Source organism: Chrysemys picta, chromosome 1 (assembly GCF_011386835.1).
Source record: "Chrysemys picta bellii isolate R12L10 chromosome 1, ASM1138683v2, whole genome shotgun sequence".
Lineage (NCBI taxonomy): Eukaryota > Metazoa > Chordata > Testudines > Emydidae > Chrysemys > Chrysemys picta.
This window is the reverse complement of record NC_088791.1, coordinates 254,594,286-254,619,230: the sequence shown is the minus strand read 5'-3', so window position 1 is coordinate 254,619,230 and position 24,945 is coordinate 254,594,286. Positions and strand designations below refer to the sequence as shown.

The 24,945-nt window shown below is 40.6% G+C and overlaps 1 protein-coding gene across 2 annotated transcripts in view; it reads right to left on the bottom strand.

Annotated features, from left to right (window-relative positions):
* NALCN (sodium leak channel, non-selective) overlaps positions 1–24,945 on the bottom strand; it is a 361,008-nt gene that overhangs the window by 322,491 nt on the left and 13,572 nt on the right. For both annotated transcript variants that reach the window (XM_065592295.1, XM_065592302.1), the window contains exon 3: positions 24,440–24,622. In XM_065592295.1, the coding sequence (XP_065448367.1) occupies positions 24,440–24,622 (183 nt within the window). The remainder of the gene's footprint in view (positions 1–24,439; positions 24,623–24,945) is intronic.

Sequence of the window (24,945 nt, the reverse complement as noted above, 5' to 3'; positions counted from 1 at the left end):
ACACAGATTGCCCACAATCCCTACCCTTTCAGGCATCCCAAATCTTGCCAGCAATGCCCAGGATATGGGCAGGGCCAATCAGATAAGGCATATCAGCCAAGAAATGTGCTGATTCAGTCTCCTTCTCAGGCAACCTATGGAGCGCCACTGGAACTAACAGCTGCTCTCGCAACTTGTAAAACTTAATAATTGTGAGACCTGGGAGTTCAATAGACTATATTGACAATACGCGCCAGACAAGTATGGTCTTTTGGGACATTAAGTGTTAAGTGGATTTTCTGGGCAACACCTAGGGGGAACTTAATGCAAATTCCTCAACTCCAGTTATGCAAAAACCCAGCCCTCTGAAGAGAGGGACTTTGTCTGCTGATTACTTGTTCCCAGAGACTGGAGATCAAAGGCCCAAGATGTATAAAGAACCAGGATGATCTTCCAATCTCAGTTCTGGTTCTGAGACAGTTATAATCTTGTAACCATGGGAGAAACCCAGTCATCGGTTTTGAAGGACTGACACCTACCAAAGCCCAAGGTTGGAGTTGGGATTGACCTCTCTGAAAGGCTTTTTAGCATGCATGTAGGTTCTTTTGTTGTTTTTAATATATTTTCTCTGTAATGCTTTCACCTTAAAAATAAATGTGCTTGCTTAAAGCTGTGTGGTAACTTATAACTGTGGGCAATATGCTGGTTATAGCCTCTGGAGAGAAAGCAGAGTGCTTATGTCTGTCTTTGAGGCAGTCTGGCTTGCTGGAGATCTCACAGTGTAAATCAGGGAGCTGTCAGCCTTGAAACCCTAGTCAGGAGGGAGAAAAACATTGGTCTCCACCCAAGAGAGGTAATGGCTGAGAGCCAGAAGTCTAAAAGTAGGCACCGGGATATAATTGCCTTGAACTGTAGACACCTCTCTTTCAGCACTTGAGAAGAAAAAGCTTCCCCTAACATGCTGCCATCTCTTGCCTTTTAATGTTTATGTACAGTATGTCACAGTCAAGCTATCTTAGACTAGAGCTAGACCATGTACATGAAGTTCTGGGTGAAGCATGTGTATTAAGTGAGCTTGAATGTTGTCCTTATCTCTGCAATGCTGATATATGGTATTTTGAGTTTTGAATGATCAAACATCTTGCTGCTGCCTGCTATCCCAACACAGCAGAGAAGCCAGACCTGACTGTATCTATGATTACAACCATCCACCTTGGAAGAGGTTTAGATTAATTCACCATGATGATGTTGCCTAAACTCAGGAAGGCAATCTGAAATAGAATGAGAGATTTGCTTAGAGCGAAGTGCTTCCTTTCTTATTTAAAGTAAGAATAGTAAGCAATTCTGCTTATCAAATAATTTTTCAAGTTTTCAATTAATTTAAATGATTTTGTCTGACTTTTGCTCTAGTTTATTAGCTAAAATAAATAAGAATAGAGACATTTGCTCACTTTTGCACTTGTTACTTCCCATTGGAACATTGCTCTCATCAGGATGTCATTCAGATGGGTAACAATATACTTTTCTGATTGTAACAGCCACACTAAAAGATAATCTAGGAAGTGGTATTATTTTTTATTTTCAGTAAATCAGTCCAAACTAATAAATCTCACCACAATTATTCGTGGCTATGATCTCATCAAAATAGAGGTGCAGGTGTCACAAGTTTCCATTCACAGCAGCATGAAAATAAAAATAGTAATTTAAAAGTAAATAGATTTTAGGGGGGAAATATTTAATTTTAAGTGATGAATTTATTTTTCTGGCTACCTAGAAGTAATTCTTTAAAGGTTAATTGGTAACAAATATTGATTTTCTGTTAAAGGTAGATTACATTTTATATTGCTGACACTACTGATAATAGAATACATAGAAAAAACAAAACAATAGGATTCTACGTCTTAAATTTTGTCTATTTTCTGAGATAGCCTTTCACACTTCTGAATCTTTTAAAACTTATTTTATCATAATGACTGTTAGTAAGTTTTGAAATTCACTGCATTACTGAATTCAGTATGTTTTGTTCTAAAGAACAAATGTGGACTTTGGGGACCCTTCCTCATTCCAATGAAGTCAATGAGAATTAAGAAAACTGTTTACTTAATTTAAAACATATTATAAAGTGGAAATATACCGAACATTGTTTCCTAGTCATTATCCTAAATACAGAATTTTACCTGCTGGTAGTCAACAGCAAGTACAAATGCAGTACCAATAGTACCAATGCAAATGCAGGGTAACAGTGGGCCCAATTTGAGGGGTCACATGTCATTAGAAACCTCCAAAAAAAGAGATACAGATAGACAAGTCCGGGGGGAAAAGACCCAGAAATAGATGGAGTCTGAAAGAACTAACAGAAGAGTAAGCCAGAGGCTGAAAATAGTAGAAATAAAGAAGTGGGATTGTCCAAAATAATTTTCTAACTTTTTAGGGGGAAAAAAAAGAAAGAAAGGAAAAAAAAAGAAAAGAAAAACCACAGTTACCATGTGGCAGCTATTTTTCTCTTTTTAGCTCTGCCTTTCAATTCCTCTCGTCTCTTATATTCTGCCTCCCCCCTCCATTGTTGTTATTATTCCTTATCTTTTTCACTCTTTAGACTGCTGGGGTAGGTGTCTGCTATCCTGTTTTTACTCCACCTTTGGGGATGCTGACACTTGTGAGGGTTCCAGTATGGTAGGAAGCTGTTCTTGCAAAGTGTCCTACCTTTCCACATTTTCTTGATTGTGTAGGATGGTCTGGTAGTGCCCTCCCCCTTCACTACCTCTGCACCCAGCTCCCCCTTCTCTCATGCCCTCATTTCAAGAAGGTGGCAGTAAATGGCAACTCTTCTGCTAGGTGCTGCAGATATATCCTTTAACAACATAAGAATGGCCATACTGGGTCAGACCAATGATCCACCTAGCCCAATATCCTGTCTTCTGACAGTGGCCAATGCCAGGTGCTTCAGAGGAAATGAGCAGAACAGGCAATTATCGAGAGATCCATCCTCTGTTGTCCACTCCCAGCTTCTGGCAGTCAGAGACTAGGGACTCCCAGAGCAGAAGGTTGCATCCCTGACCATCCTGACTAATAACCATTGATAAACCTATGAATGACGTATCCTCCAGGAACCTAATTCTTTTTTAACCCCTTTTTAAGCCCTGTTATAGTTTTGGCCTTCACAACATCCCCTTACATCTCTGAAACGTCAGAGCCACATTTTTTAAAAATTATTTTATTGAGATTATTATTTTATTGAGAGATAAAGGAGTTAAGGGGATCTTGATTACAGTCTTTAAGTATCTACGTGGGCAAACATATCTGATAATGGGCTCTTCAATCTAGCAGAGAAAGGTATAACATGATCCCACGGCAGGAAGCTGAAACTAAACAAATTCAGACAGAAACTAAGGGCTTGTCTATACTTACGCACTGGTTCGGCGGCAAGCAATCGAACTTCTGGGTTCGATTTATCGCGTCTTGTCTGGACGCGACAAATCGAACCCAGAAGTGCTCCCCGTCGACTCCGGTAATCCTGCTCGGCGTGAGGAGTACGCGGAGTCGAAGGGGGAGCCTGCCTGCCGCGTCTGGACCGCAGTAAGTTCGAACTAAGGTACGTCGACTTCAGCTACGTTATTCACGTAGCTGAAGTTGCGTACTTTAGTTTGAATTGGGGGATTAGTGTAGACCAGGCCTAAGGCATACATTTAATTGTGAGTGTGATTAACCCTGGGAACAATTTACCAAGGATTGTGGTAGACTCTCTATCACTGGTAATTTTTAAATCAAGACTGGATGTTTTTCTAAAAGATCTGGCTCTAGGAATTATTTTAGGGAAGTTCCATGGCCTGTGTTATACAAGTGATCAGACCAGATAGTCTTAATGGTCCCTTCTGGCTTGGGAATCTCTGAAAATATTGAAAACGAGAGTCAGCAAAATGCAGCATAAAAAAATCCAGATGAGGCCCAGGTGCCTTCCCTTAAGTCGAATTAGGCAGCAGGCCATCAGTTACAGGTGCCCCGGACCACCCCCCACCTCCAGCTCCAGCTCTGTGACAATGGTGCTTTTGAATGCCGCCATTTTTGAGTGACGTGGCATCAGCAAGAGATTTGATTTTCAGAAAGTGTTAAATACCCACTCTCTGAAAATCAAGCCCATCTTTAAGCTTCTCTTTGAGCACTATAAAAGTGAGACACCCACATAATCACTAGTCACTTTTGAGAAATCTTAGACATTGGTAGAGGGCTAAAAGTTCCCATGACACTGTCAGAAGAGTAGGACTCAGATAGTTACATGTTTAGAGGGTTGGTTGGCCTGTTTGAAAAGGAGTGTTGATTACTTATGTAACTACTGGATCCTGGACATCCTCAGGTGTTCTTCACTGTCATAGGTCAGAGCTGCATGTGGTGGTTCTGGCACCATATGTGTTGAAGCCTTTTGAGACAAGGAATCACGGACAGTCCATCAATCCACTGGACAGTGTCTATCAATTCTACTGCGAAGCTCAATGTGTAGGGTTTTGTATAGCAGTAGGATGTTGATGTGGGCAAGTTCAATCTCCCAGGCCTAGCCTAACAATTTCAAACCACTTCCAACCTTGCCCACAAAACAGGAGGTAAAGAAGAGACAGTCTGAAAAGCCTCATCTGTCTTCCAGTTGTCAAAAACCGCAGCTGTCAAGCCTGCTTCTCAACCCTGCCAGGTGTCAAAAGCATTAGTTTTTTGCTGTCCAGCTGTCAAACCCTCCCACCTTTTCTCTCACCCCATCCCCAGCTATTACATTTCATAGTCCACCCAAGAGCTAAACTAAAGCCATGGCACACATGGCTCTGAGGCGCACAGTCTATCCCAGTCTATATTCAGCCATCTCATTATGTATACATACCATATCCGTTACTATGCCAAATACAAGAGAGAAATTCAGCCCAGCATATTTTATCATGTCTTATAAACTATGTAATTTGTTCATTCTTAGATAGATAGATAAATAGATAGATAGATAGATAGATAGATAGATAGATAATCCCTCTTGATGAAGCTTACAAACATGTATGTTGTCTTAGATACCTAAATAACTTTGTCTCAAGCTTTGCAGAATTCTTGGCATTCTGTTTAGGAAGCTTAGGAAAGTTTAAATAATTGTTCAGATAACCAAGTAACCCTTAACTAAGGCAATACTGACAACTTTTTATAGGTGGTCACTGTATTAGTCATTCCTCTGAATAATTATAGTATTGTTTCAAAATCAACTAAGTTATTTTTTAAATAATTTGTTAAACCGTAAGAAAAAGACTGTTTATTAGCATTTACACAATGGTATGTCTTAAAATAAAATGTTTTCACCAATACTGCAGGAATGTCCTATTAAAATAACTCCCCATAATGGTAGTTAATCCATATTTGTAAAATATTTTGCCCTATAATACAATGGATAGTGCTGTATATGAAAGGTTCTAATACATACGTACAAGGGAGGCAGAACTAGGATTGCTATGGGAAGCTTAGCTCTAAATAGCATTTGTGGCTGTAACATCACTTCCTTGTCATTGAATTAACTCAGGTTATGCAGTCTTTGGAAGCATTCCTTGACTGAAAATTCAGTGCAGTATATGAGTGGTTACAAATTTATCTATACAATAAATAACATATGTTTATGGCAATCTTGTATGCTATATGAAAACATTGAAACAAATCACTTAATGTTAATAAAAGATCCTTACAGCAGTACTGATTACTATGAAGTGCACAGTGCTTAACTGACACAAATTAATATTTGCAAGAGCTCAGTAAAAAGATATTTTAAGATGGGCCAATTAAGTAAATTTTATTCTGAAGACCAACATAAATAAAGAAAACAAAAAGCAGCAGATGTTCTCTAGGTTTTTTTAGGACTCTCATAAAACTATATATATAATCTTCCATTTCGGCACTTAAATCGTTACAGCTATGATCACTACAGAATCCTTAATTATTTCATTATTTGCAGTAGTAATAAATTAGATTTTACAAAATGATTTACTGAGAGTTTCTTGGATTATTTTAGAGATACTAACAAGGAAGTAAGTCCTTATTTCACTCAGAAAGACCAGTGAATTTTACTTTTAACAAACATTGAATTTTTACAAATTTACAAAAGCAAGCACATTGAACTTACATTTTTCACTAAATCAGTACATTGCAATAAAAGGGAAATTGTGAAGTGCCCCATTTTGTATTTTATGCTCTGCTATTGACATGTTAGCTACAACAACTGTGCATTTTAAAATATTTGTAAGTGTTCAGAGATAACAAATTCTATATAAGCTGTTCTGCTGATCAATCAAATATGATTCCATTTCACCTACCCCAAGTTGCACATGTGGTGAATACACAATGACAATTCTCGGGCAGGTAAAACTTAGAAGAAAATAATCCCTTTTTAAGATTTAAGAATTAATACTTTCAATACATCATACTGACAGACTTCTGAAAAAAAATGGATGATAAAATATTACTCAAGTGTATCTGAAGTGATTGAGATATGTAGTTACTAAAACAGCAACAAACAAGGGGGATGGAGGGAAGAGCTCAAATCATTAAAACAGAAAAACAATGCTTGTAGGCTAGTTATTCAAATCAGGGATATCAATCATGTTTGTGATGAAAGACATAACACTTAGAGGCCGTCAATCACATCTGCTATGAAAAATTGAGAGGTCTTAAACTTACCATTCAAGCATTAACAAACACAGGCATAATACAAATTCTCCTGAAACTAATTATATTGTTGGACCAAATTCTCAAAACTGTAAATCAGAAACTGTCAGAAACTGCTGAAATCCAATTAAAAGATTCTACATGTATTCCAGGTGCTTGCATGTATGCACACAAAAGCCTCCTGTCCCATAGCCACAGGTACTATGGCATACATGTTAAATGCCTCTATTCAGGAAGCGAAAGACAAGGCGGGTGAGATAATTGGACCAACTTCTACTGGTAGAAGGCATAAGTTTTTAAGCTTCACAGAAACTTTATTCAGATCTGGGGAAAGTAATCAGTGTATCTAAGCTAAAAGTTAGAACAGATTTTTAAGCATAAGGGGTTTATACATGCTGTAGAAGACCACTAAAATGAAGTGGGCAATTAAGGTTAGCAAGCAGTGGGATGAGTTACGAATTGTTGTAATGAGCCATAAAACTAATGTTTCTGTTAAGTCCATGGTTTTAAGTGTCTAGCATAGTTATGAACTTAAGTGCCCAGGCTCAACTTTTGACGGTATTGTGCAGATTTCCTTTGAGGATGAGGACTGAGAGGTCAGATATGGAGTGATCACTTTGTGAGAAGTGTTCGCCCATGGGCGATATGATGTTTTTGTCTTTTATCATTTTTCTGTGAGCGTTCATTTGAGAGCGTCATGATTATCTAATTTCACCCACATAGTTATTGCTGGGCATTTGATGCACTGGATCAGGTACGCCACATGTAGTGATAGGTATATAGATCTTGAAAGGTGTGGTGTAGAGGGTATTGATCAGTGTTGCAGTGGAGATATGTCTGCAGAGTTTGCATATGTTATTCTGGCAGAGTCTGGTGCCATTTTGAACTGGCGTGTCCTGGTCTATGAGGGGCTTGCTTCTGATGATGAGCTTGGGAAGGTTGGGATGGGCGGTTGTCTGAAGACCAGAAGAGGGGGGTTCAGTAAAGATTTCTTTGTCCCCATCAAGTATGGGCTGTAATTATTTGATGTTACTCGGTATGGGTTCCAGTGTGGGATAGTTCTCCACCAGAGAAAAAGATCCCATCACAGAACAGGCCACCCAAATACCCTGGGAGAACCTGCTTTCAATGCAGAAAAAAAAAACAACCAATGACCGCACACCCCAAGATATCTCCTATCAACCCACACTCGAACTCATACGGAGTATCATCAATATTGCATACATCTATTCAGCAAGGATAATCTCTATTGTTTAACTATTTATTGTTTTTCCATCTTACCCCTTCAGAAAGCTATTTTTATCTTAAATATTTCAATAAATTTTCCATCCCTATTTTTATCCTCAAATGTTCATATTTATACATTTCTAATACACCCCTACCTCGATATAACGCTGTCCTCGGGAGCCAAAAAATCTTACCGCGTTATAGGTGAAACCGCATTATATTGAACTTAGAATCATAGAATCATAGAATATCAGAGTTGGAAGGGACCTCAAGAGGTCATCTAGTCCAACCCCCTGCTCAAAGCAGGACCAATTCCCAGCTAAATCATCCCAGTCAGGGCTTTGTCAAGCCGGGCCTTAAAAACCTCCAAGGAAGGAGACTCCACCACCTCCCTAGGTAACGCATTCCAGTGTTTCACCACCCTCCTAGTGAAATAGTTTTTCCTGATATCCAACCTGGACCTCCCCCACTGCAACTTGAGACCATTGCTCCTTGTTCTGTCATCTGCCACCACTGAGAACAGCCGAGCTCCATCCTCTTTGGAACCCCCCTTCAGGTAGTTGAAGGCTGCTATCAAATCCCCCCTCATTCTTCTCTTCTGGAGACTAAACAATCCCAGTTCCCTCAGCCTCTCCTCATAACTTGCTTTGATCCACCGGAGTGCACAGCCCTGCCCCCCCCGGAGTGCTGCTTTACCGCGTTATATCCGAATTCGTCTTATAGCGGTGTATTGACAGAAGGGAAATTTGTTGAGGACTTGATCAAGCACTCCCTTCTAGCAGGCTGCTTTTAAACACATATGCAAAATTTCCACTCCCTTAGTGTGGCATACTCTGAATGCGTTAGCTCCTACCTTCCAACCCAAATGCCACTGTAGTTCATTAGTACTATATGTTAGAGAAGTTTTTTAATTATTTAAGGTGAAAATTTTAATCTCAAACATTAGCACTTACATCATTTTTAAATAATTCAACAGATTTTTTTCAAACATGGCTTGTTCTGTAGACTCATCCTGATTTAAAAAATCAAGCAAGAACCACGAGCACTATCCTATATCTTTCCAACAAAAAGACTATGTAGGCAATTCTAATTTGTATTCTATTATGGACTTGATTAACTGAAAAATTATTTATATTAGGAAAAGAAACCATATTTTATAGAATAACCACCTTAATTCTATGGGAATTTTTTAATTTTTACTTTTGAGAATTTAATATTCATCAAGGCAGATGTGCCCCCCCCCAACAAAACTATATATTTTAAATGAAAGCTTTAGTTTTTACAGAGCGCTCACTGATGCAGTATGGGATCAGTGTTGTATCTTAGTTTCCCCTCACTTGTGCATTTTGCTTCAGAGCTCCATTTTCTCATCCATACTATTTATTCTGATGGACACCAGCTCTATCTTCCAGGTCAAGGGTCTCAGTCATGATCGTAACTTACCATACCTTGCTTAAAACTGTTCACACATCCCCCTAATTGAATTTTCATCACAAAGAATCTTATGACAATCAACCACATGGACACACAGTAGCAGGCTGTGGCTGAAAGAAGTCACACATTCTGTTTTACTATATGATAGTTTTGAAATAATAACTGATGTCTTGATCCTGGCCCATGTATTTACGATACAAAGTGTTTTTCTCCAAAAGGCTCTTTTCTTATGAAGATTTTTGTCTAGTTTTCAGAATAAGTAATTTTGATCATGAAGCTGAACATCCATGTCTGCTCCATCTCCTAACAACTCTTTTTCCACCCCCACCTGGGTACATTTTAAATATCTTAAAAAGATTACATTTTGAACAGCATGTCTAAAATGATGGCATATAACAACCCCAATATTTCCTTTCCCTTCTCTCTTATGTCTGCATACAGTTGGGGAATCTGACTTGAAGCTGACAATCCAGTTAATATTTCTATCATTTTGTGAAAAGGGGTAAATTAGGACAACTAGTTTCCCCTTCATGTTTAAGTGACTAAAGATAGGAAGTTTAATATCATGTATGTATGTGATTATTCAGGAGTTAAAGTATTGGACGATGAGGAAAAAATCTTAATTGTGAGAGGTACTAAACAACATATATCTAAACATCTATAAACCAAGACACTCTCCTGGAATTAGTGTGACCATGTTGGCCAGACTAGTTGACAGCAGGTAGGTCTCAGAGTAAAAGGCAATTGGGAAGGTGGCTGCAAAATGCTTGGTCTCCAACACACATATAGATCTGGAAATAAACGCCCTGGACCACCAATAAATAATTTGCTTTAAAAAACAAAAACAAACAAACAACGAAGTGTCATACCTTCATCACTCTTTCCACCAAAAACCACAAGCCCATCACACTCATCAAGTGTGGAGGAATATGAAAAAGTAAACACGAAGGCACGGTAGCTACAAGGAGCCAGCCGTGGCTTCCTGAGTCAGAGCAGTGAAGCCATGGGGTAACATACAGCAGGAGCGGTCCTGCTCTAAAGGACAGTGATGGCACAACTGGTATAAGGTCCTTTATACAAGCAGATGATTGGGGTAGCAGAGCTCAGGTCCACTCAACCTCTGTTGTTCCAGACATGCTCCCAGTCTGCGCCTGCCCCCACTACCCTCTTATAGCAGGGAGGCAACTGGTAGAAGAGGTAGATATACTGTCTCTGGAAGCACTACGCCAGCAGCTAATCCTCCTATACAGTGGAAGTATTCCACGAGAAAGGCCAACAAGTTTGAAGCCACTCTGCACTGGTTTTAACAAATCAGAGAATCCACCCTTGAGTACTTTACAAAAACCCAATGAAATGGCTCCTGTCTGCCAGAGGTTAATATACAAATAGACTGAGCCTTGTGGAACTACCCTGTACTAAAAACGCAAGGGTTATGCTGCAAGCTAATGATGTAAATGATGTAATCACTTAACTAAGGTATTACAAAAGTATTGAAGTCAGTGAATATTGCCAAGTTCTAGCCAAGTAAAATCTGACATATCCACTTACTATGACATTAGTTTGAGGTAAAGTATAAAAATCTTATAATGACTCCCAATATGTAATTGGTTTTACAATAATACAGATTACAAAGACAATCTCTTTGGGTACGTCTATACTTACCTCCGGGTCCGGCGGTAAGCAATCAATCTTCTGGGTTCGATTTATCGCGTCTTGTCTAGACGCGATAAATCGATCCGGAATCGATCCCGGAAGTGCTCGCCGTCGACGCCGGTACTCCTGCTCCGCGAGAGGAGTACGCGGAGTCGACGGGGGAGCCTGCCTGCCGCGTCTGGACCCGCGGTAAGTTCGAACTAAGGTACTTCGACTTCATCTACGTTATTCACGTAGCTGAAGTTGTGTATCTTAGTTCGAAGTGGGGGGTTAGTGTGGACCAGGCCTTTGACATTTTATCATATCGTCTGTAAACCAAAATGTGTCAGACCTGTATTTAGTTGGTCTACAAGATGAAGAACTCTCCTATCTTCAAAATATTCATTTTACTTTCTAATACACCTTTTTTTAAAATGATGGTAATACCACAATGCTTGGTCACCTACTATATAGCAGCAGCAAGGGTCTGCAATAAATACTGTAGGAACTATGCTAAGTAGATAAATAGTATAATAAATGTGTCCCCTCAGCTTTCATGGAGTGTGAAAACCACTCTATTCCTCTCCCATTCACTAAGGGGAGAATTTTCAGCTTAGCCATCTGCTTGTTCATTCCATTTTTCTTCCAGCAGCATGTGAATTCTTTTGCAAACGTACATATTTTCCTATTCACTGCCTAAGATTTTAGAATGTTTTCCTCCTTTAGTTATTTAAGAATACCAGCATGGCAACAGTGTCCAATCCAAGCAGTTTACTTGGAATGCCCTCTTCTCTTCCATCACCTAATCCAAAGGTGGGAATATAAAATGCTCATAAGCATATGGCACCCATGCAGACTCTCTAAGATACCTATACTTGAAGAATAGATTCATGATACTTTGTCTTCTGCTACTGAAGTTATTACTAAGCATGAGGTAATTTTCATTACACAGTGATTTAAACAAATATATACCCACACACACACACATAAAAACATACACACACTCTACACTGAAGAGCTGAGAGAGTAGGCTTTCCACAGCTTTATGTGCATAACCCAGTGGATCAGGTAATTTCACATATATTGCATTACTGAGTGTCATCTTATCCTTCCTCTCACTGTAATTCCCCCTTTCCTCTCTTCTTTCAGTTGAAGAGGCCATCCAGTCACAAATCAGTTTGGAGTTGAGAAGTCCACCATTGGGGCTGCATTAACGCAAGTGTGCAGGGCCATTAATCGCATCCTGCTACAAAAACTGTGACTCTTGGAAATGTACGTGAAATAGTGGATGGCTTTGTGGCAATTGGATTTCCTAACAACGGCAGGGCAACAGAAGGCACGCGTATTCCAATTTTGGTCCCGGACCATCTTGCGACAGAGTACATCAACAGAGAAGGGTATTTCTTTATGGTATTGCAGGTGCTGGTGGATCACAGTGTTTGTTTCACTGACATCAACACAGGATAGTCAGGGAAGTACATGATGCATGCATCTTCAGGAACACTAGGCCAGGACAGAAAGCTGCAAGCAGGGACTTTTTTTCCAGACCAGAAGAACATGGGGGGATGTTGAAATGCCCATAGTGATCCTGGGAGACCCAGCGTACCCTTTATTCCCAGGGCTCATGAAGCCATACATGGGAAACCAGGATAGCAGCAAAGAGCGCTTCACCAATAGTCTGAACAGTTGCACAATGACAATTGAAAGTGTGTTTGGCAGATTAAAAGCTCTTTGGTGCTGCCTTTATGCCAGGTTAGACCTAAATGAGGAAAATATTCCCATGTTCATAGCAGCCTGCTGTGCACTGCATAATATTTGTGAGGCTAACAGTGAAAAGTTTTCCTGGGGGTGGAGCATAGAAGTGGATCGCCTTAGGTGCAGGAAACATTCCACCCTGAGGATGCTCTCTCTTAAAAGTATTTCCATCTAATATGGGAGGACCCAGGATAAAAATTAATTTAGCAATTCCATCCTGCAACTCCCTAGAATTCCTCTCTCAGCTGAATGAATTATGAGGTCTGGCACTAGAATCACTGTGACTGTGCACTGGGCAACTTTACTGCCCATATCAATGATGACGACTATTGTCTGTGTTACATGGGCCCTTGTTAATGTGCATAATGATGAGGACTCTTTTGTTAACCTGACCTCTAGGAGAATCATGGAAATGTTCTAGGTGGTTTCTGGTTCTACTCATATATAGGCACATTTTGGTTATGATCTTTGAGATTGGATTTGTGATAAATAAAGTGTGTGTGGTGTGGGGGGAGAGCTCCCTTTGATGGACACCCAGTTAGCTGTGAAATCCCTCTTGGTAGCTGTTCTACTTGCTTTACCTGTAAAGGGTTAAAAAGTCCCCCAGGTAAAGAAAAAAAAGTGGGCACCTGACCAAAAGAGCCAATGGGAAAGCTAGAACTTTTTAAAATTGGGAAGGAAACTTTCCCTTTGTCTGTTGTTCTCTCTGGGCTGAAGAGACGGGGCAGCAGGTATGCCGTGTAAAGTTTGAACAAGATATGAAAATCATCAGATCATATCTAGAACTATTTTTAACAACCCAAATATGTAAGTAAATTAGGAATGTTTAGGAAGACACGATTAGGTTTATTTCTGTTTATTTTTTAAGGCTTGTGGACTCCTCTGTGCTAACTCCAGATGTTTTTGTTTACTTGTAACCTTTAAGCTGAACCCCCAAGAAAGCTATTTTGGGTGCGTAATTTTTTGGAATTGCTCTTTTAAAATCTAGCAAAAACCTAAGTTCCTAATGTATTTTCTTCCTTTTTGTTTTTAATAAAGTTTACCTTTTACAAGAACAGGATTGAATTTTTGGTGTCCTAAGAGATTTGTGCATATGCTGTTTGATTAGCTGGTGGCAACAGCTAATTTCTTTTGTTTTCTTTCTCCGCTCTTCCCCGGAGGGGCAAGGGTTAAAGGGTTGAGGGTACCCCATAGGGAGGAATTCCCAAGTGCTCTTTCCAAGGTCCAAGGGGTTGGGTTTTTTTTGCATTTGGGTGGTGGCAGCGTTTACTAAGCCAAGGTCAGAGAAAAGTTGTAACCTTGAGAGTTTAATACAAGCCTGGAGTGGCAAGTATTGATTTTCAGAATCCTTGCGGGCCCCCACTTTCTGCACTTGAAGTGACAGAGTGGGGATTCAGCCTTGACAGGGTTGGATACAGGGGTTATTATAAAAATGTTGTCATGGTCAGATCATCAGCCCTATTCTTACGCTCACTATGGTGACAGACTCATTTTGATGGTCTGTTCTCAGAGCCTAACAGAACTGATTGGATTCTAGATCCCCGAGGAATAGTACTATCCAGCCACTAGTCATATTAGTCTGGCTTAACACCTGGGAATATAATACAAAGCATGTTGCTATGTCTGCTGGATGATCTCCTCTGAGTGATGAACAAAGAGCAAATGTGTAGACTGATCTTATTAAATATCTCAGCATTCTTTGTTACAGTTGACCACAAGGGTTTGTGGAAATTGTTTACACAGTTTGCTACTGGAAAAAGACTTTCCACACAGTTCCATTCATTCCTTTCAGACAGGACCCAGGAGGTGGTTGTGGTCAACAATTTTTCATCCTTTCCAAGCACTCTCTAAGAGAGTTTCATATTGCCATCTCAGGAGAATTTATTTTCCCCATTAATCTCATTTATATTAATTTCCATTTAGAAATGCTGTATTATTGTCAGCTTCCGTACACACAACTTTACATCAGTATGGTTCCAGTCCTGCAAAGGCTTAAGCACATATATAACTTTATTCACATCCAGAGGGATAACTGACTTATGTCAAAGTTATGCATGTGCTATTAAATATCTTTATATTTTTAGCTGTTTTCTCAATATATTCATTCAGTAGATCTGTTTGCCAGAAGCTGGGAATGGGCGACAGAGGATGTGGATCACTTGATGATTACTTGTTCTATTCATGCCCTCTGGGGCACCTGGCATTGGCCACTGTCGGAAGACAGGATACTGGGCTGGATGGACCTTTGGTCTGACCCAGTATGGCCGTTCTTATGTTCTTAATTCTAAAATATATAATAGCTACTTTTATTCATTTTTGCTTATACAAACTGTGATTATAGTGAAACTAAATTTGGCTTTATGGTCACTGTATTGAGTTTCGGTAATGAATGATGTGTAGTGTAGCCAAAAATAAATGTATTTTGTCTATATTAGTCTAGTAGTATGTATGCGTATTGATTATTTTCCTTTTCATATGATGAAATGAAAAGTTTTTTAAATTAACAAAGAAAAAATATGAATAAATATTAAAACAAATTATGATAAATAAACAGGCGCTTCATAAAGAAATCTCTTTCATAGCTTCTGAGTGCAAGAATTGGGCTCTGGAGCTCCCTTACCTTCCCCCCACCCAGGCAGCGCAACACAAGGGGCCTTCACCTAAATCTGGAGGCTTACCGAGACAGGCCTTGTTTATTTAAAGACCAAGCCCCCCGTGACCCCAGTGGGCAGGGGAGAACTGGAAAAAAAAGCTAGGCAGCACTGTAGGTGGTGGCGCACCTTTACAACTGTCTAGAAACTAGACCAGAAAACTGGTGCCTGGGACTCCTAACACAAACCCAGTTAAGTTAGGGTGACCAGATGTCCTGTTTTTAAAGGGACAGTTCCGTATTTAAGCCCTCCTGCAGATGACCCAACTTTTTCTTAAAAACGGGCAAATTGTCTCATATCTTCTGTCTCCCCCGCCATCAGTCCTAGCGGATTTTGCTGCTCGCTGGATCCGTGCTCGCCAGCCACCCGCCCAAGTGGGAGGGTCTAGTAGCCAACGATGAGGGTGGGTGTGTGAGGCTGGTGGCGGGGCGAAGATGTAGTGCGTGGAGCTGGCCACTCCCCCTGCTGGTCTGTCAGTGCAGCCCCCACCGCATGCCGGCTCTCAGCAGCAGCACCCCGCCCCCCCGTCCCATTTCCAGCCGGCACTGGCTGCACGCTGTGAGCTGCGGTGGCTGGTGAGTGTGGGCAGGCGCCAGGTGGCATCTAGTTATGTGACGCCTCTGCTGCCCACCCATCGGCCCTTTACATGCTCCTCCTCTTGCTGTCCTCTCCCTGCTTTGCCCCATCACCCGCCCCCAGCCCCACTGCTCCTTCGTATCTCCCCCGACAGGGCGCGTCCCGCTCTCAGTCCTGTGGGGAGAACCATCTCCTGGTCAGAGCCCCGGGAAAGCCCAAGACCCTCCTGCCCAAGACCCTCCTGCCTGGGGTGCTGGCGAGGAGCTGAGCCCTGCATGTGCCAAAAGCCCTGCACAGCACTGGCATGGGGAAGCCTCTCCGCCCTCAGCTAAGCTCTGGAGTGGCGGGGGGGAGGGAGCGATTTCTAGCCTGCTCGCACCCTAACCCTGCAGGCTCCACAGAAGCCCCCCGGGCAGGGGCTTAGCACCCTCTTCACCTGCCCTGCCTGCCATCGGTCCTGCCCCCAGGGAGCATGGGGCTGCTTCATCCCCTAGGCACGCTCCCCTGCTTAGACACCTCTCTGGCGGGTTCACTGAAGCCCCTGGAGTCAGGTTCCCTGAGCCCTGGTGCAGAATGCATCCTTAGAGCTTAACCCCTTCCTGCCCGCACTGCAGCCAGAGGCAACTGGGTTATGTCAGTGGCCAGCAGCAGCCTGGAGGCGTTAGCTGCCTTTTGATACTGTGCTTGCAGAAAGGGACAAGCTGCTTCCAGTCACACAGGGGAGAGGGGAGGAAAGAGAAGAGCTCTGCAAAGACACGAGCTAGGTCCTCCATCTCTCCCCTCCCCTGTGGCTGGAAGCCACTCCCGTCCCTTCCCTCCCGCACAGTGCCAAAAGGCTGCTGCTGACCACACTGTGTTGTGAACCTTGACAGAAATTGGGAGGGGGGGGGGGCATGTGACCCCACATGTGCCCCCACGTGTTGTCTTGGGAAGACAAAGTGCCAGCTACCAGGAGACGCAGGTCCATCCCGGGGGCCCAGCCAGGCTTGGAGGGCGGAAAGCGTCGGGCAAAGAGGGTCAGGTCAGTCGGTCACTCCCCCAGTGTGGGAGAGATTTACAGGAGTGTGTGTATGTGTCACAGATTATGTCGCTCTCCTATCATATACCCAACACCATATACCAGAAAAAACTCGACTCAACGCATTCGGCCAGCAAATTGGACTGAAAATCAACCACAATAAGATAGATATGACCTTTAATATTGCCTCGCCATCACCAATACAGGTAGAGGATTATGTTCCCACCAATGTAGAAACATTCAAATACTTGAACAGCACCATGAGCCAGGACAGTGGAACAAGCCAGGACATCCAGAACAAACTCAATAAAGCCAGGAATACCTTCAGGAGCTTAAATACAGTCTGGAAATAATCAACATACAACAATAAAACCAAAATCAAGATTTATCAGACCTGCATACTTTCAATACAACTTTATAGTGCAGAATGCTGGGGAATGAGAAAGTATGACATGTCCAAACTGTCTTCATTCCATACAACTTGCCTCAGAAAAATCCTCTGTATCTTTTGGCCCAGAACAATTGCAAGCCAAGATCTATTGACACAGTGCAGCCAAGAGGATCTGAGCACCATCATTGCCAGGAGGCGCTGGAGATGGATCGGTCATGTGCTGGGGATGGAAACTGATTCCATCACCAGAGTCGCAATAAGATGGACACCTGAAGGCAAGCAAAAACAACATGGCGAAGAGCTGTGGAAGCTGAACTGAAAAACCTGGGGCACAGCTGGGGAACCATTGAAAGACTTGCCAGAAACAGACAGGAGTGGAGGAGCTTCGTCACTGCCCTAAACACCAGAGTCATAATAGGAACATGATGACGATGATGATAATGATATGTGTGTCACCTCTCCCTGTGTGAATCCTAAAGCCTTAAAAATAAGAAGGTAAATAAAAAGAATCCAATTACGCAGTATTTCTTTTTAACAGGGGTTGTCAACTTGATTTTAATCTGAACATTTGTACTGCATAGTTCTGATTGATTGCCGTTTAACTCGCTTGAATACGAGTAATTTGACCAGATGTCCAGTATTCAACATAGGGAAATATGGTCACCCTAAATTAAGTGGTAAAGTCTTCTTGAAAAGTGTGCAAAATTGTTCCTCTGAATAGCAGGGCAAACTCAATGCATTATCACTGATGCCAGAGCAGACAGAACTACAGAGAGAGGAGGGGTGGATAAAGTCCGACTGAAGTCTTCAGAGTTCCAAAATCAGGGGAACTCTAGCCTCCTCAGCCAATCCTATATTAAGAAGAGAGGGTGCCATGGCCACTAAACCAAATTATTCCAAGAGGCCCCAGTTCCCACCTCATAAAAGATCCTTCACTGTGAACAGCTCTGCCTAGACTAAAGGCATGACTACATCCCCCCTCTCTTGGGGCTCTGACACAGGTTGGCACTTTATCAGTTGCCTCAGCAAGTTAAGGAATTTACACCTTCTCAGCCTCTCAAGACAGCCATTCTCCAGTCACTAGCAAAGTTTCTGAACCTGATGCTGGAAACAGCAGCCAAGATCAGATGTTGTATTCAGATCAAGAGAACACTTAACTCCCCAACTTTCTTGAACAAGAATATGGCTGTCAGTCATTACTCCTGTGTCCCTCCCCTCCTTGGCAGTAAATGGCAGCTGTGCAGAACTATTGTTAAGGATGACAGCAGCAGGACTCCTCCCCCCACCACTTCCTAAGAAATGCCTCTTGCTGATCAGAGCAGTGGCAGTCGTACTCAATTCCCACTTCTAACAGAGAAAAACAAACAAAACACACATTTAGCTATACCAGGAGTGATCCTTAGGCATTTCTAGCTCTTCTGCTACATATAACTATTATTTTTCCCTTCTTAAGCACTCTTCTGGGTCTTTCTCCTCAATCTCTTCAGGCCCTATTCTTCCACTGCCAAATACTTCAGTTCAAACCCTGTAGAAACACCATAACTCCACTATCTCTAACACCTTGGCTTCCTTTAAGCCCACGCTCATACCACGTGTTCTTCCTATAGCTCTGGCTCAAAATCCATCTCCTCTACTCATGTGTCCATGGCTGAAACTTCATCATCGCCAAAGCATGTCTCCTTCTTGTTCTTTCTGTTATTCTTGTGTTCAACTGCTGCAGTCCTTGGCAAGACATCCCAATGGGAGATGACACACTGGTCCATGGCCCACTTCACCAAAACCACAAGTGAGTGAAGGAGAGGGGATGGGTCCACAAACACCTTTTGCCTTCTCTCCTGAGAAGTTGGAGGTCTTTGCTCTCTATCAGGATAATCTTTGGGACATTATCCAGTCAAGAATACACAAATCATATAAACAGTAAACAAAACAAAACAAAACAGAAAGATTTGCATACCTCCCTGGTCTACCCAACCTCTACAACTCAAAGGAGTATCTGTTTCGGTTGCAGCTAGCATGAGAAAAAAGGGTTTATATCCTTCCGACAAAAAGAATTACCCCTTTTTAAACATTCATTAAATCCCACCTTAAACTTTTCACTAAATAAATAAAATAAATCTGTGCTTCAGTATCAAAATACCATGAGGTCTCTGAATTAAATATTTTACTTTGGCCAAGTAGAGCCATATTTTTCATTTAAAGCTTCTGTTTTTGAGAGAGAGAAAAAAATCCAATTTGGATGCCCTAAAATAAGTATCTTTTGAGATTTTTTTTGGCAGATATTCTTGACTACTCAAATCTGTGCAGCTCTCCTTGTTAGTTGAATGTAGCCCTTGATGGGAAATTGACAAGGACAAGCACTCAGATGTAGAGCAGCCTGCTTATTTTCACCTTTTGGGAAAGAATAAATATTAACTGAAGAAAGTCCAGTAGGGAATTATGTAAGTATTTACTGGTGCTTACATTTTAACTGAAAAAATGAGTTCTCCCTATAGAGAATAAATTCCACAAGTCCTTTTAAGAGATTGAGTTCTTTATGTAGGTGGATCATACTGCATGGTGGTACTTCTCCAATGTGTTGGGAGAATTTATTTTCATCTCAGGACATAACAATTCATGGATAGGCCCTAAACACAACTTCAAAGCAGGTCTCTCTTGTACCATGACAATTGAAGTGTCTTTTTCCTGTGCCTTAACTCCTTTCCTCAGAAGCACAATCTCTACATGCTTCCCCCGGCACGACCACAAATCCCAGTGTTTGCCGTCTACCAAAGAACCAGAAGCAAAAGCATTCCCACGTCCCACTATGGAATTAACAGTGGAAGGCAGAAAAAGTAGGATGGGAAGCAGTTCTAGCTGGTCGGAATAAGAGTGATAGACACTAGGGAAGTGATTCTCTGTAGAGGTTGACTATGAAGGGATTTTGAGAGGCAGTGGCTCAGTTGATATGGAGTAAAGGGAAAAGCAGAGATGGCCAGATACAATGAGAGTATGGTAAAAAAAAATGATTTTTTTGGCAATACGTTTCCCCATTTTTGACCAACTATGTACAACACACCTTCTTCAAGCTTGCACTCATTCAAGTTTTGAATCTCTCTCTGGTTTTATGGCAAATTACCTTGGGAACCTCTTCACACTGTGTGATCATGGCTTCCCATGACAGCTTCAGTTAAACTCACGTATACATGATACAGAACTTTGTCAGTGACAAGCAACAAGTGCAGAGCTCCCTTGCCCAACCAGTCAGGATGACTGTTAACCTCAATGCCTCCAGAACCAAACCATAGGCTGGTTTCACCAAGGCAGTCCAAATAAAGCACAAATGTTTGAATAAGGTTCCACATCCCTTTCCTCTGGGAAAAGAAGATACCAAAGGCTCAAAGTAATAAAAAATGCTTAGAAACAGAGACTTTCCCACTTTCTGCAAGCTAAGGGGGGAGAGGACAGAGACATCATCCCCTCTTTCCCCAGCACATCCATGGGTGGGCAGCCATAAAGCTCTTGTCTGAAGGTAAAGGATTATTTGTGCAACAAGCAGTAACTAATGCCCTAGGGAAATTGTTTCAGGCACACAGACAAAAGCCCTGAGGCAGCTTTATGGAGAGAAAACACACGTTACACTCTCAGACACAGCAGAGCAAGGCCCACTGTGAGCATGGCATCACCTGACAAAGAGAGGTGTAGTTGCTAAATAAAAACATAATACTGTATAACTGCCAAGTTCTCTTCTGACTCTTGCTAACTTGTCTCTCCATTTGTTTACTCAGCCCTCATGAAAATTTAAAATGAAAAACACTTTATATGGATTTCATAATCTCAAGCATCAAATCCAGTGGCTTCTATCTGAGACATTCATTGCAAAGTGCATTTCCACAGCTGTCACAGCTTTTTAAGTTGGTAGCTTTATCAGAATGTCAATACAGTACACAAACATTTTCAACAACAAAACCATAGAGTCTGAACAATCAAAAAACCAAGTTCTCTGTGGTGACTGGACGATAGTGGTTAAACATTATCACCAGGTATGTAAGTGCTAAGCACTGTAAGAGTTGAATACACTATGGCATCCTAAAAAGGACCTTTGTTTGTAACCATGTTATACAGATGACAAGTTCTACTTTTGAATTACTATGCTTACAGGACTATTTTCCATACGTTGCAACTCTTCCTTTCGGAACGTAGAACGTGTATGAAAAGTGTTGATACCGAACATAAATATTTTCAACCCTTTGAATGGTTTTCTAAAAGATCTTATTTTCCATTTTCTAAAGTGCTAGATGTATTTAACACATGTCTGTACTCAATTTATATATATATATCTATATAAGGCCTCAATTTAATAGACATCTGTTAACACACTTTATGAATTATTCTTACAAAACATACTGATGTGGTTAAGTCACACACTCCACAAATTCATGAGCATGTTAGAAAACAGAATGTGCAGTATGTAAAAATCATTAAAATAAATGATTAATGTACATAGGTCCCATACAAATACTGAAATATGGAAACTTTTATATCTATAAAATATAGTGAATTTGTAAAAGTAAAGCCTTGTGATAACAAACTTAGCCTCTACATTAAAATTTTGATAAGTTTATTTTAATGATATTTGATTTTTCATGACTAATAATATATGAAATACTTTGCTCATGATTAAGGAAACATTTTTTCTATAGCCAACACTAACTGGGTAACTTATTTCATGAAGTAATTAATCAATAACTAATTTTTAACTTCATTAAAAATGCTCAATTCTTCAGAGCTGATTTCAGTGTCTGTGTCTTTCTGCAGCTGAGCATGTGTGTGTGTGTGTGTGTGTGTGTGTGTGTGTGCGCGCGCAGGGCAGTGTAAGGGAACCCAGACTGCTGAAACTGGTCGGCTCAGTGGTACCACAGGTGGCAACTCGGAATGGGGGGGGAGCAACCCGTCACAGTGATATATCTTGATTTAATAAGGCTTTTGACAGTCTTAGATGACATTCTCATAAACTAGGGAAATGTGGTCTAGATGAAATTACTATCAAGTGGGTGCAAAACTGATTGAAAGAGCATACTCCAGAAGTTTGCTGTAAAACTAAGGAAACATATCAAATGGGGTCCTGCAGGGGTCTGTCCTGGTTCCAGTACTATTCAATATTTTTGTAAATGATTTGGATAATGGAGTGGAGAGTATGTTTATAAAATCTGTAGATGACACCAACCTGGGAAAGGTGGTTAGCACTTTGGGAGAAAGCATTAGAATTCAAAATGACCTTAACAGATTGGAGAATTGGTCTGAATCCAACAAGATGAAATTCAATAAAGATAGGTGTGATATACTATGATTGTGAAGAAAAAAAATCAAATGTACAAATACTAAATGAGGAATAACTGCCTATGTGGCAGTACTGCAGAAAAAGATCTGGTGGTTATAGTGGATCATAAACTAAGTGAGTCAACAATGTGATGCAGCTGCAAAAAAGACTAGTATAATTCTGGGGTACATTAACAGGAGCATCATGCATAAGATACGGGAAGTAACAGAGGACAAATTGGAGAGAGTCCAGAGGAGAGCAACAATAATTATAAAAGGTTTAAAAAACTTTACCTATGAGGAAAGGTTAAAAAATGGGCAAGTTTAGTCTTGAGAAAAGAAGACTAATAGAGGAATTGATAAAAGACTTCAAAATATATTAAGAACTGTTCTAAAGAGGACTGTGATCAATTGTTCTCCATGTCCACTGAAGGTAGGAGAAGTACTAATAGGCTGAAGTCTGCAGCAAGGGAGATTTAGATAAGATATTAGGAAAATCTTTCTAACTATAAGGATAGTTAAGCACCGGAGTAGGCTTCCAAGGAAGATTGTGGAATCCCCATTATTGGAGGTTTTCAAGAAAAGGTTGGACAAACACCTGTCACGGGTGGTCTAGGTACAACTGATACTGTCTCAGCACAGTGCGGTGGACTAAATGTCCTCTGCTCAATATTTCTATCATTATTGTAGGGCTGCTGGCCTGTTTCCCCAGCCCAAGAAGGATTAAACACCACACCCAGATCTCTTTCAGGCCCTTGCCCTTACCTCAGGGCAGGGATTATTAATTCAAACAAAAAATGCCCATAGTAACTCAAAACAGGGCTGTCCCTTGACCAACACAGGCCACACAGACCTTTCATTCTGTGCTGCTCTCTGCTCCAGAGCCAGTCACAGGATCCAACCTCTGTCCTGCAGCAATCCTTCCAAGTGAGTTCTGTCAACCCTTAATAGGCATCACCTGATCCCTTTCCAGTTTAAGAGGACAGACCACCATGTTACAATTACCAAATCCTAAGGCCCAGACAATACTGACATAACTACACTATTTATTTTTTAAAACCATATACTATTGTTTTGTTTACTTTTAGTCTATATGACAACACAATGATTCCCTCACCCCATATTATCTTCAGATTTGACAGCTTCATTCTCTGTACTTAAACTGAAATTGTGTGTTTAAACAGAAGGCTGAAATAAAATCAGGAAAATGATACCATGAATGGATGAATATCCTATATATTTATGGAGATCTCTACAGATTTATGTTTTCCAGTACCCTAAATAATTATCTAGGCAGGTACAATTAGACTATCCCAGAATCATTAGCAAAACTGCTCAATAGTAAAAGGGTCTGTATACCAAGATATTGATAAGAAGAAAACAAAAATCAGCAGAGAACCATAACATCTCTCACTTACACTGCAATTTTTATGTAAGCTAAGTGAGATATTCATCTTATTTTAGTCAAACAACTGCCTAATGTAGATAAAATAAAATACTTATTTGACACTACATATTTTCATAAAACTCCTATTGACATATATGTGGGCCTTAGAATAATATTTTCTTCTTGCATTCTTGGAACTAAAAATGATTGCTCAGATCATCCAGTGAAACTTGCTACTTGTTAATAAGAAATATTGAATAAGTGTATCAGCATTATAATACCATTTTTGAAGATTAAATAAAACTTCCATCTAGAAAAGAACTGAAGTGGAAAACTTTTTAAAATAGTTAAAACTTCAGTAGAACAGATTCAAATACATTTCTCTGTGTAAGTGATAAAAATGTTATTAAAAAGCTCACCTTGACTATCCCACGGATATGCATTTTTGCTATCATCTCTGCAGTGTAGAGAAACATCAATAAAGTATCTAGAGCAAATGTCAAATATTGAAGAGGTGGATAATGCTCAAAGGTCTTTGGGGTGTTCATACAAACAGAAATGACACTGATGATGGCGCAGATGCGTAGCAAAGAATGAACCCACTGAAAAATGAAGGGTTACAACTTAGTTTTGATCTTACAAAATAGAGTACGTATATGATGTCTATAACTCATCTTGACATCATTTCATACAAGTTTTTTCAAATGTTATGGTCCAGATTTTTATGATCTCCCCCTCCCACCCCCCCAAAAAAAACACAGGCATTTCAGATTCTATCTTAAAAAACAATATACAATAAGTGATTTTGCTCATTAGGGGGTCCCGTAATCTAATGGACTAAGCACTGTTTCAACCTCTGTGTATTGAGGAATGTATGTCAATAATATTACATTTTATGTTTCTGTAATTAATCTTTGATTTTGTT